General features: G+C 50.1%; 1 protein-coding gene across 1 annotated transcript in view; it reads left to right on the plus strand.

Moving 5' to 3' along the window:
- ATP8B3 (ATPase phospholipid transporting 8B3) overlaps positions 1-12785 on the plus strand; it is a 45072-nt gene extending 32287 nt beyond the window's left edge. Inside the window, exons 17-28 of the mRNA XM_006275618.4 lie at positions 209-321; positions 692-856; positions 1399-1510; positions 1981-2056; positions 2694-2835; positions 3078-3345; positions 4090-4313; positions 5646-5729; positions 8173-8412; positions 9163-9301; positions 9789-9919; positions 11828-12785. Of these exons, the coding sequence (XP_006275680.3) occupies positions 209-321; positions 692-856; positions 1399-1510; positions 1981-2056; positions 2694-2835; positions 3078-3345; positions 4090-4313; positions 5646-5729; positions 8173-8412; positions 9163-9301; positions 9789-9919; positions 11828-12079 (1946 nt within the window). The 3' untranslated portion in view covers positions 12080-12785. The remainder of the gene's footprint in view (positions 1-208; positions 322-691; positions 857-1398; positions 1511-1980; positions 2057-2693; positions 2836-3077; positions 3346-4089; positions 4314-5645; positions 5730-8172; positions 8413-9162; positions 9302-9788; positions 9920-11827) is intronic.
- Positions 12786-13419: the final 634 nt, after the last annotated feature.

The following is a 13419-nucleotide window of genomic DNA, read 5'->3' on the forward strand; positions in this document are numbered from 1 at the left end:
TCCTCCACTTGCTCAGCCCAGTCTAGATCAGGAGCAACTCTAGTGAAGTCCCTGCATTTCCAGTGGTGCAAATGATGTCACAGTCTAGTCCCCTGAAGAAAGCACTAGTTGCTCCCAAGCCCTTCCACATTATCTGCAGCTCCTTCAGACACAGGGGAGGCACATGGGGATGAAGAGTGCTCTGGCTAAGCAGGCCTGCTTCCCACAGTGCGGGATCCCAATGGGAAGATCCGATTGTACACGAAGGGGGCAGACATGGTGATCCTGACCAGATTGCATGAGAATGGAGCCAACGAGAAGATCACTGAGAAGGCGCTTGATGTGAGTCCCAGATGAGCCCTTGGGTGGGCAAGGCTGGCAGCTCCTGTTGCTGTGCCTGTCTGTTTCTGTGTGACCTGGTTTGGCTTGATCTTCCCCTCCCTGTGGCACCCCACCTCTGATGCAGCCAACATGGCCTAGGCATGGGATCCTACTTCCCTAGAGCTGGATCCTTGTTCACCCTGAGCAGCTACTGCACCCTCCCCCCACCCCAGGGGGTAAGAGGAAATGAAGACCTGCATGGGGTACTTGCATCAGAAGGAGGCATGCGCCTTCCTTGTATACCTTCAGGGGGAATATAGGAGGTCAGTGCTTGGGACAGAGAAGGGAGGTTCTGTCAGCTAACTAACTTCTGTGCTGTCCCCCTCTGCAGAGCTTTGCAGAAGAGACTTTAAGGACGCTGTGTTTGGCCAGCAAGGAGGTGAATGAGAGGGACTACACTGAATGGAGCAAGAAGCACCATAAGGCCTGTATCATGCTGGAGAACCGTGCTGAAGAGCTGGACAAGGTGTATGAGGAGGTTGAGAAGGATCTCAAGGTAGGATCAGGGTTACCGAGGCTTGGGAACTCAGCAAGGGGCTAATATGAATGTGGGTAGAGAGGGGGTCTGTGACTGGGTCAGAGCCACAAGGCCAGGTGGCACGGCTGGTGCAGTCTTGCCCTGGAGTGACTATATTGGACATCTGGTGCTGCAATTTAGTGCAGTGATACCAGCACAGGTCTGGGACATAAGTGTCTGGTGAACTGCTGCCTATCCCTAAACAGCTGAGTGCCCACAAAGAGGCCAGTTGTCATGGTTGGTCATGCGACTTGGACATGTGCCCACAGGGGATTGAGATGAGAACTCACCAACTCATATCAAGTTGGGGCCCCTGGCTGACAATGAGGTGGGAATCGCTTTCAGCTGCTGCCCACTTGGACTGGAGCCCAAAGGACCAGCAAGCAGAATAGTGACAAGACCACTACTGGGTGGATGGATCAGGGTGCAAGTCCCATCCTTGGATACCAGTCTCTTTCCCACCCTGCCCTGCCTTCTGCCACGCTGGCTGCTCAGGTCCATCTACTCTCCTTGTTCTTCAGCTACTTGGAGCCACAGCCATTGAAGATAAATTGCAAGATGGGGTCCCTGAGACCATCCAGCTGCTAAAAAAAGGCAACATTAAGGTGTGGGTGCTGACCGGAGATAAGCAAGGTACAGTGTGTGTAGCCCAAGGGCTCTCATCCATGCAAAGCTCTGGATTCCTCTCAGGCTAGAACCCTTTGTCTCTATCTGGGACCAGAGAAGAATGGACCTTACCCTGCAAGGGAGGAGACTGGGGTCTCCCCACTAAATCTCTTTAGTTCTGCTGGTCTCTTTGTAGTTCAGTAGTACTGAGCACTTTGCAGAAAGGAAGGGAGGGAACCATTGGCTCTTAATTTTACAAATGGGGAAACTGAGGCAGGGGAAGCAACCTGCCCAATATTATACAGCACGTCAGTGACCACAGCTAGACCAGAACCCTTGTTTCAAGCCACTGCTCCTCATGGGGTGTGCACTGGCCCGTACTAGGTCTCTGGGCAGCAGGGGCTAGACATGAGTGGAGACAGTTATGGTCTGGAAGGCATTGACCCAGTCACCTGGGCAGTCCAGCTGAAGTGTCCGCTTCATGATACCTGTTGCAGAGACAGCGATGAACATCGGCTTTGCATGCCGGCTGCTCTCAGATGACATGCTGATCCTGGAGGAGGAGGAGATCAGGTGAGGGGCAGACCTGGGTTTCTTTCTTGCTCATAGTGACTGATCAGATGGGGCAGGTGAGAGGCATCAGTGTTTTTTGACATACAAGCAAACACAAGATAGGCAACTTGGCTGGACACAGTTCTGCCAGGGGGGTTTCTCCCTGCCCTCCCAGCCCTGGGCCTCCCTGACCCACCTCTCTTCTCATGCTCCTCAATCTGGACCCACGCTGCTGTTCTTTTAGCTTTGCTTTGCCCCAACTCACTCCCAAACCTCAGCTGCTGCTACTCCAAGCCTTGGGCTTTCCCCATGCTCACCACTGCCCTGCCAGTCGGCCCTCACCTACAGCCTTTCTTCCTCTACAGAATATGACCAAGGACAGCAACAGGCTATTAAACCTAAAGCCCTCCAGACAGCCCGCCTCAGTGGGACCCTCTCCATTGAGAGCACCAAGCAGGCTAATTCTGGAGATGTAGGCGCCATGCTCCTTGAAACTACAGCTGTTGCCTCCCTTCCCACTTCATGGCACAATAGTAACTGCCAGTTTCTTCCCCCTGGTGCTGGCTTTGAGCTGCGGGCTTAGCATGTGTAATCACAACACCCACTCCATGTGATGGCTTGTCTTTGCTCCCTGCTCCATCATGCTCTTCTTGCACAGTGAGATGCTCAGTGCTTACTGGGTGAGCAACAACAACCTCAGCAGCAGTGGAGAACCCCTGTGTAGTGACAGCTTTGTCCAGAAGCCACTGGATACCTTTCGGCGTGGGAACACAGCCTTAATCATCACTGGGGATTTTCTGGTAAGGCAGTCCTTAGCCTCCCCCTCCTCTCCTCTGCATAGAGGGAACCTGGGTAAGAGCTGAGACTCCAGACTAGGGGTCCTGGTACTCAATCCTTTGCCTTAACCACATAATCATCCTTCCCTTCCCAGCCAGTCAAGTGGCATTGGTCTGGGATGGAAGGTTAAAGCTTCCTGTCCCTGCCTTTTTCCTGGTGAGTCATTAGTCTGAGGTCTTCTCCTGTACCTCTGCTCTCCCTGAAGGATAAAATCCTCTGCATAGGGGAGGTGGTGAAGAAGAAGAAGGAAAATTTCTGGAAGAGGATGCTGTGCTGCAAAGCAGAGGTGCAACAGGAGCAGGAGAGCTTGTTGGAGAAAGCCTTCATGAACCTGGCCACCAGCTGCCAGGCAGTGATCTGCTGCAGGGTCACCCCCAAACAGAAATCGCTCATTGTGCAGCTGGTGAAGAAGCACAAGAGTGCCATCACGCTGGCCATCGGGGATGGAGCCAATGACGTCAACATGATCAAAAGTGAGGCTTAGCTTGGGGGAAGGGGATTTTATGAGCTGAAAGAGTAATGTGCATGCATAAGGTAAACCTCCTCCATATTGCCATCTCCTTTAGCCTCTGCAATAACCTTTTGCTTGGGCCACAGCAGGGCTAGAGCCTGCAGTCTTCTATAACCTAGCACAGACTGCTGCCACTGAAGCCAAAGGTGAATTCTGGTGGCTGGTTGCAGTAGGAAACTGTTACCCTTTGATAGACCGACCGCCACACTAACACTGTTACACACTAGCAAGTGAGAGGGGCTGCACATTTGCTTCTTAGTGTGTGATACCTCTGTGGTGAATCTGACACCTCTCCAGGGGACTGGCCTTCCCTCTTTGTTGCCTTTTATTCCTCACCTCTAAGTTTGGAACAGACCCATATAAGACAGAACACCTAGTTCAGAGGTGGCTGGCCACAAGTGGCATAGGCAGCTTTTGTATGTGGCATGCATCAGATCAGGGAGGGGACAGGCAGCACAATGGCAGATAGGAGAGGGAGCAGAGTGGCAGATTGGACAGGGAGCAGAAAGCAGAACAGGGCAGGCAGGGGGAGGGGATCAAAGGGGCACTTGGGGAGGGTGCAGGGATAATTTGTGGCATGCCTGCTGATGTCATTAAATACTGCGTGAGCTGGCCCAAAGTCACCCTGGCTTGTTTTGAAGCCGGTGACGCATTTGATGTTCCTTCATGAGACCCATACTTCGTCTGCTTCTCTCCCTTCCCTCAGCTGCTGACATTGGGGTTGGCATTAGTGGGCAGGAGGGGATGCAAGCTGTCCAGTGCAGTGACTACGCCTTGGCACAGTTCCGCTTCCTGCAGCGGCTCCTGCTCGTTCATGGCCGCTGGTCCTACCTGCGCATCTGCAAGTTCCTCCGCTACTTCTTCTACAAAACCTTCTCTGGCTTAATGTCGCAGATCTGGTTTGCTTTCTACAATGGCTTTACGGCCCAGGTAAATCTGTCATTGTCGTGTCCTAGTAATTGCCATGGTCTCCTGTGTCCCTGCCCTCTTAACACGCTGCCCAATGTCTCGTGCTGTCCAGCTTTGATGTAGCAGGACACTTGCATGCTATTGCTGGGTTACCCCTGCTGCCATCTTGCTAAGGGGAGGCTGGACTGACACCTGGAAGGCAATTGTTTGAGCATCCATCAAGAGTAGTTGAGGGTAACAGCTCAGGTTTATATGGGAGCAGTGAAAAAGACCATCTGGGTAAAAGCTGCTGTGTAAAAGGCAGGGGACTTATCCTCAGTCCTTTCCAGACGGGCACAGGTTATGCCCAGGGGCTTTGAGTAGTTTTGTAGTCCTGCAATGTGTTGCAGCAGCCATTTCACACTAGAATTTTTCAAGGGGAATCTCAGTTGTATTGAAAAACAATACAAGGTTTTCTCCAGTATTCTGAGCTTTTGCAGGGCTCACCATAAGGAGACCCAAGCTACAGTGGCCCAGCTCTGCAAAAGCAATTATGAGTTCCTGCTTGGCAACACCTTACAGCTCTTAGGTTTTTAGATAGGACTGAACACTCTGCCCTGTGAAACTCAGGCTCCTTTAAGGGGTTTCAATGTGGACACCCAGAGTCATGAGTCATCTTTGAAACATCTTGAGTTAATTTTGTCCCTCTCATGAGAATAAGGAGAAGCCTTCCACATTTAAGCAAGGGCTGCTTCTTGCAGTCACATCTGTCTGAGTCTGCAGAGAGCTTAAAACAGGAGCTCTGAACATGAATTTCCCCATTCATCGCAGCCATGTATTGCCTCTGAAACCTAACAATTACTGTTTACATGCCAACATTATTCATTTTGATCCAGATAAGGTATTTTTCCCACAAAACCAAACTGTTTCTTAAACCTTTCCAGGTACCAGAACTGCCATCTTCCCCACTGCTGACTTGTACAAGGCAGTTCTGCTTTTTGCAGGGGGAAAAAAGTCTGCGGCAAACTGGAAATTAAAAATGTAGAAGCAGTATGAAATGAACAGAAACCAATACTGAATCGCAGAACCCAGGGGCTGCTGGCCCTGCTGCCTCCTCAGTGTCATGGTTTGATGATTAAAAGCCTGTGGTTTTAATGGATCTCTGACTGGTTCACAGCCTGCAGGGCTGCAGGCACTCTCGGTCTGATCCAGAGTCCGTTGACACTTGGCACGGATTACACTGGGCACTAGATCAGATCCTTTTCAATCCACCTTCTTGTGCCCTGCTTACACCCCTCTTTTAGTTTTTTCAAAGCATCCGTTTTCTTATGTCTACATTACAGTGACCTTTTTCCCCTTCTCTCCCCCCTTTAGCCTTTGTACGAGGGATGGTTCCTTGCACTCTACAACGTGTTCTACACTGCCTACCCCGTGCTCTCCATGGGACTGCTGGAACAGGTAGAGTGCCCCCTGCTTAGTGCCCCTCTCTTGCTATGTGTGGGCAGGGACAACCCTGTAGCTTGCCTGCAGGGCTCAGAAGGCATTTATCTCACTTGTGGTTTGCACTGAATGGGTGAGTTTGCAGATCCTTAGCCGAGGTGAATTGACATCACTATCTCTTGAGTTCAACAGAGCTATTTTGCTTTGCACTAGCTGGGAATCTGACTCTATCCGGTCATGGTAAAAATACCTGTATTTTTTGTCTTCATCCACACTGGTGCTCTGCTATACCAAACGGGACACAAAAGCCTCTGCCAATATATCCCAGAGATTCACAGCAGCAGCGTTATAGGACACTGTTAGGACATAAAGGGAATTGTGGGATCAAGTTCCCAGCACACACCCCCTTTATTGGAAACTCCCAAATAATTCCCCAGCATATATTTCACAGAAGGGCATTCGGAGGGTGAGAGGGCCTAGTTATCTTTTTTTTATTTTTTATTTTTTTACATATTTTACAATATTTCCTATTTGAATTTATGCCCTGGACTATATCTAATTCCTTGCTCCCCTCCTCCCCCACTTAAAAATATGGTTGTTCCTGCTTGTTTTTCCCATTCAAAACTCACAGGCTCACCTTTCCTGTTTCCCAAGCTACTTTTTTAGATGCATGAGGAACAAATAGTACCAGAGCCAAGAAAACTAAGCTTGATTGACTCACTGGTTGATTGATTGATTGATTGGCTGCCGGGGGAGAGAACTGTAGTTAGAACCTGGGATTTTCAGAAACTGTAGTGCTGGCCTCAGTCCGCCTCCCCTAATGTGTGTGGACATCTGCAAATCCCACCCTGGCTGTTTGATGCTCTTTGGTTACCAGGTTGTTCAGCTCAAGCACCTGGCACAAGTGGGAGGAAGGCTCTTTATGTTAAACACTTCAATGGGCACGTCTACATGTTCATTTATGTGCCATAATTACGGTGCATTAAGTTTAGTATCTGTAATGACAGGCACTAACTTAACGTGCTGTAATTGGTGCTAGTGTGCATTAGCACAGATGAACATATTTTTTGCAATATTACTGCCCATTAGACTAAATCTGCACGTTAGTGCGTTAGCATAGGTTTTGCCCGCTGCGGTAATGCACAGTAGAATTAGTCTTCTATGCATGAAGCGTCTGGTGTAGACACACACCCACTGTCACCTGCTCCTATAAAATGCTAAGAGCTCTTTCTTTTCACATTCTGGGTCCTCCTGGAGACCTCCAACAAAACCAGATATCCTTAAACCTTAAAAATACAAAGCAGGAAAAAACTCACTTGGTTTTGAAACCCTCTATTTTGGTCTTGGGTGGATTTGTCATCTCTGGGTGCAAATCCAAATCTTTTCCTTGGCAGTTTGCTTTAGAAAAGCAAGTGTAAGAATGGTGTTGTACCTGCGATGGTTCAGAAATTATGCGGGAGGCAGGGATTTCTTAGGGTAGTATCTTTTATTGGACCAACTTTGTTGTTTGGATAAAGTTAGAGAAGCTTTCAAATACAAAGCATTCCTCATCAGGTCTTTGATCACAGGAAGCCAAGCACAGCTAGGCACATCTGCACTAACTACATAGATGGTCTAATAAAAGATTTCACTCTAAGAAATCCTTGCCTCTTTGGAAAAGGACACAGTCAGTCTCCCGGGAGAGGTTAGTTCAGTGCAGCCTCTGCTTCTGTCTGACATGCCACCTTTTCTCCCACAAGATGCTGTGTAGGATTTGTATCTCTTCAGGTCTGGCTGTATCCCTTTCACATGCTCCGCTTTGGGTTGGGAAGCCGATCAATTGGCCAGTCAAATATTATCAATTGACCGGTCGATTGACTGCATATTTCTGACTGCTCAAAGATTATAGCAACTTTACAAAAAAAAACCTATTTTTTTTTGTAGTTTACTTGACAGAAACCTGATTTTTGTTTTAAATTGTTTTTGACACATTTCTTAACGGAAAATTTGTGTTTTTCTGTGTATTCTTTGGACTTATTGGCATTTTTTTACAATTTTCAACCAATATTTGACTGGTCAGTTGACCAAACTTTGGCTGGTCAAATACCCACCCCTAGCTCTGGGTCCAATTGTGCATATTACTTCCCTGAACACATTATGGTACATATTTCTTAAAACCTCTCTGCCCCCATCCCCAAAATTACGGCAAAGCCCCAGGCATGGGAGCAGGAACTGTGCCACACCTTTCCCTTGGCTGGGCCGTTCTGCAATTGCTGTGGCCTGGGGTATGATTGCACTTGGAGCTGTTTATTGCAAATGCACATCTGATGCAGATTGGATGCACATTGCTGGTGCTGCAGTGCCCCAGGATCCCAAGGCCTCAGATCATGTGCATAGATGCTGGGATCTCCTCAATGGCTGCCTGCTCTTGCTGGGGGTAGGAGTATGATACTCAGCTGCCTTCTGTCTGGCCATTTGGCAGGATGTGAGTGCTAAGAAGAGCCTACAGTTCCCTGAACTCTACAGAATGGGCCAGAGGGATGAGTTCTTCAACTACCGGGTCTTCTGCTTGACTGTCCTCCATGGCACAGCCACCTCCCTGGGGAGCTTCTACATCGCCCTGTGGGCCTTTGAGGACAAAGTTGGGAGCAAAGTCGTGGGTGATTATGAGTCCTTTGCTGTGACAGTGGCCACCTCTGCTTTACTGTCGGTCATCGTTGAGGTGAGCTGGGTCCTTCTAACTTGCCAAAGTGGGCAGGGATGCCCATGTGTATAGTGCTGCAGGAAAGGATGGTATAAGTTGGGCCCACTTCACTTTCCTCAGGGGCAAAGCCTCAGAAAATACAGGACCTTGAGTGGCACTTTTTGAGCTAGTGTGAAAGTTGCTGGGCTGAACCCCAGCTTCTAGGTCTAACAGGGCTGAATGGCTATAACTGCACTGGAGGCAGTGGGCTTGCACCAGGGTGAATGTGGCCCATACTGGTCTAACCACTGGTGGCTGTGTACTCTTGAGTGCACATGGCTTGTGCCTGCGGGAACTGAGCTTCAGGGGCCCAGTTGCCTAGCGAGAGCCGTTTAACTGAAGATGATGGTGCTGCCCATGGTGCCGGTGTTGTGGGGCACCCATTTCTCATTGGCTTTTGCACGGTGTTCCCGTTACCACCAAATAGACCAGCCTGTTTTGCAGCAGTGGGTGGGTTTTTCCCTGGGACCTCAGCATTGACCTACCTGCTCCCTTTGAAATCAGTAGCAAATGTCATGAGAGCATAATGAGACCAGAGCCAAGCCCTGAGGGGGAAAAGTCTCACTTGCTGGGTTGTAGGCTAGACAGGACTCTTCTGTGTTCACTGCCTGCCTCCAGCCTTGGTCAAGCAGGATGGTGAGTCCAAGCTGCTGGTTCCAGCCCAGTAAAACATGCCACAAAGCTGTCTGGGACCTCAGAAAGCTTCACACTCTGCTTCTTCTTGGACAGGTCATCCTGGACATTAAGTTCTGGACAGTCCTGTCATTCCTGACTGTTGCAGGCAGCCTGCTGCTCTTCTGTGTCTTTTCCTACCTAACGCAGAACTTCCAGGCCTTCAAGGAGGCCCCTTCCATCTTCCGCTTTCCAGGTAACGAGCCCTGAGGTTATTCCACAATGGAGGGGCTCTTCCCCATTGCTGCCCCCTTTACACTGAGCTGCTGTCTTCCCTCTGGTGCAGTCAGAGCTATGGGAATCCTGTGCAGCAGTAGAAAATTCCCCAGGGCTATAATAAATATTACCCCCAGGGGTATAATAAATATTACGAGGCAAGTTCCCACTCAGTATGATCTGGTGGATCTGGATCAAAGTCCCTCTGGCCTTGGCCTGCAACTCCTAGCTCAGTCCTTGAGTAACTGATGCAGCTCTCCCCTATTCATCCTATGAGTTGTGCTGGGGATGTATGATTTGGGGGGAGGGCAGACGTGGCATGTGAGCCAGGATATCGCTCTGGGTGCTGCAGTTAGCCTGGGACGAGGTCTCTGACACGTGGAGGGGCCCTGCGTCATTGCTCCCTTGCCCTTGTCTGTTCTTTTACCCCGTGTGAATTCCCTGCGGTGTGACTTCTCTCTGGGCAGATGCCAGCAAGAATGCATTGACTGATCCATATGTCCTGCTTATTATCCTGCTCTGTGTGGTAGCGAACACCATCCCCTCCCTCACCTTCCGCTTGGTTCGTGTTATCATGGGCAAGAGCACCATTCATCAGGTGAGTGCTGCTCTGGCAGGCAGGCTGGGAAACCCTCCTGAGCCTATGGTCTCTGCTGTAAGGGCCTGTTGTCAGGCATCTCAGCACATGCACCAGTCGGCATTGGAACAGGTGCACCATGTGGGCTTCTCTGAAGCATCAAGTATCAGTCAGCATCCGAGGCCAGTCTCACTTCTCAGGAAGTGATCCTGTGTTTTCCTGCATTGCCAGTATAATGCACCAGAGCTCTTCAGCAGGACTGTATGTCTTCATCTGAGGGCTTTTTTTGTTTGACTGTTTCAGGAACAGCCAAGTGTCCCCAGAGCAGATGCAGTAGCCATGTCCACATGGCAGATGTACTGTTCTGGGCAGTTTTGACTTCAGACACAGCGTGTTGGGGTGGGCTGATTGCTAGTACCTGTCACCCAACAGTGCTAATTTGTACACCACAGCACTATGCAGGAATGGCTGCTCTGCTTCCTAATCAAGAGCGAGCCTTTGTGGAGCATGGTACTATTGCCATGAGAACATGGCCAGTGAATCTGTTTCATCCCTGAAATGCCTGGGAAACAGGAATATCCATACCAGCACCCTTCAGTCATTGCCTCATTGCTGGGGCAGGTCTTCTTCCCTATTTTAATCCACAGCAGCATGGGTCCCAATTCAGTGCCATGGCCAGTGTTCCAGACCCTGATTACTGGATGGTGCCATCCTGGAACAGCTATCCTTGCAGGGGTCTTGACACTGTTTGTGCTGGTGGTCTCAGTGGCAGAGAGCAGTGGTGCAGGGAATGAAAACACATGCCTCTCTAAGGTGTTTTAATTTCCAAAGTGTCCAAAAATGGGGCCCAGTCCAGCAACTTGGACTTACTGAGCTCTCCCTGAAGTCAGTGTGAAGTTTGCTTAGGTCAGGAGCCCAGGAATGCAGCTGTCATGTACCCAGGAGCAGCATTTTGGGGTAACTTCTTCCTCTCACCAGGACTACAGCGGGCATTCATTATGCAGGCCTCCCAGGCAGGAGGAGAACTGAGCTGGTCCTGCTGGGGTTTGAACGCCTGGCATGGGGTGTCTAATTGGTAGTAACTTGCTGCTGAGCCCAGCAAACCATTCCCTTATGGATACAGCTGTTCTGCAGCTGGCAAGGGAATAGGCTGCAGGCAGGTGTCTCCAGCCGCTGGGAGGCAAGGCACTAGTCCCACCTGTTGGTGTTAGGGGACGTCTGGACTCAAGTGCAGATGTCAGCTCCTCCACTGTTAGCCCATTTGTTTCTGTGGAGCTTAGCTAGGCTGGCCCAGGGAGTCTCTGAGATCAAACAGTGGTCCCTGCTTAAATCTGTCGAGAGTCAGTAGGGGAATGAGGCCCCAGTCTCAAGGGGAGTCTTTTCTATGTATGACAGTAGCACCAGGAGATCCCGGTTATGGTCAGAGTCCTATTATGCTGGGAGCTGCATGTATGCACAGTGAGAGTCCCTGCCCCAAGGAGCTAGTAGGCTGCTACTACTGCACTTTGTCATGATGTGGCAGGCAACGGATAATACCTAGTTGGCATGGAGCAAATGGCTTTCCTGGGATAAGACTGCAGACATATGGTACTTACACCAATGTGGTTGTACCTTTGACTCTTTCAGGGGTAAATCTGCAGTGGATTGAGCAAAATTCCCCAGGGGAAGGGGAACTGTTTGTCCACTTCTTTATTCTAGTGTAAAGGGCAGCTACGTTGGTGTCAAGGCATTATGTCCCTGGGCTGGGGCCAAGGTGGGCACTGAAGCCTCTGTCTCAGTTTGGGGCCTTAACCACCAGGACAGCTTCCATCTCTCAAGCTTGGGGGCTGTCCCTGTGTGCTCTGGGGCCTGCTGGCTGATCTTCAGAAGGGATCCAATGGGGGTCCTGACGTTTCTCTTCTTTATCGCTCTTTCCTCCTCTTGTATCAGATTCGCATGAAGGACATGCAGCTGGAAAGGGACATGGTAGAACTGCGCGCGCACTTCCAGAGGGGCTCCATGCAGCGGCGGTCCAGCTATGCCTTCTCCCACAAGGAGGGCTACGCTGACCTCATCACGCGGGGAGCCAGCCTGCGGGGGAGAGACTCTCTGGGCCTCAGTGCCACGCCTGTACCTGTCTTCAGAAGCAGTTCGTCCCCCAGACTGGAAGCACATAAAACCAGAGTTGAATTTCTGGCTTAAAGGAGTTTAGTTTTTACTCTACTTTTATATTTGGGAGACCTTTTCCCAGCTGGGTCTGGAGTGCTTTTGACTTCATGCAAGCCAGGCACTGAACTAACTGGATGGCTCCTTTCAGAGCCATGTTTTTAGCGTGTTTTTGGATGCCAGAGAAGTGCTCATTCACTTGCTTTTCCATAGAGTGACAATGACACCTGGGGATGACCTGTGTGAGCAGCAGGTGGGAAGTGTCCATGGATATTTCCTTGGAGGCCTTATTTTTGCTTCCAAGATGTGGTAAGGAGATATCACCATTCACTCACTCCAATGGCTGCTTTGTCAGTGAGGAATAAAGGTTCTTGTGGGGATCAGTTCCATCTTTCGTACACTGAACTCAGACTCCCTGACTCGACGAATGCGAACAAAAGCAGACGGCGGGTGGCTTCTTTTGGTCCTGGAGCTCAGCTGCCTTACCCTGTCGGTCCTCACTGAAACACTGTCTGCACTGCAATAATGTTGCACCACTGCTCCCTGCTGCGTGGACTAAACACTTCAGCTGTGTGCCATAGGCTCTATATTGCAAACAAGGGCTCACTGAACTTAAGTGTGTGGGGGCTGTGGCTCCAGGTATGAATTCAAGCAGCAAGCAGATGCAGCCACGTGAATTGACCCAGGCTTGTTACATTCCATTCCATCTTCTGAATTAATAAAATATCCCGATGCAATGAGAGCTTTGGGTTTGAGTTTTTGATGCAGGTCCCCTTGATGGGCTGTCTGGAGAAAGGGCCCTTTGTGTAGTGCAAGCCAACACAACTTTGGTAAATTGGGGAGAATGATGTACTTGGAGAAAGCAAAGTCATCACAATGAGCCACAGAGTGGGAAAGGGCAAACCCGCCTGTGCCCCACATCTGGATGGAGTCAGCTGCAGCTTCTTCCACTAGTTTGATCCTGTCTCCCTCTCTCCTCCCCTCTTACACTCCCTTGTTAGCAGCTGTGGTAGCAGGCACCCACCTGGCCTTGATAACGTGCAAGGTGGGGGGCATTTTCTCTGGACCCTGTTGCTCACCGCCAAATACCTCCTCAAAAATCTCCCCTCACTGCCACCTTGAGCTAATCGCACTCCATCTCCTTGTTGTTTGCACCAGGCATCTCTCCTCTTAAAATGGAAGACTTTCAAGGCAGGGAGGAGAGGTCCAGATGGGGCCAGCTCAGAGATAGAAAGGTTGAATGCTTTTGTATTCTGAGTGGATAGAGGTCCTGATCTGGTGGAGTTCCAGGGGTCAAGGCTGAATAGGAGCGGAGGACTGGGCCTGTAGTCAGAGGCTTTACCCATCCCATCCCATCTGCAAGAGCTGACTCGGCC

The sequence above is a fragment of the Alligator mississippiensis genome, chromosome 16, assembly GCF_030867095.1.
Source record: "Alligator mississippiensis isolate rAllMis1 chromosome 16, rAllMis1, whole genome shotgun sequence".
In the NCBI taxonomy this organism is placed as follows: Eukaryota; Metazoa; Chordata; order Crocodylia; family Alligatoridae; genus Alligator; species Alligator mississippiensis.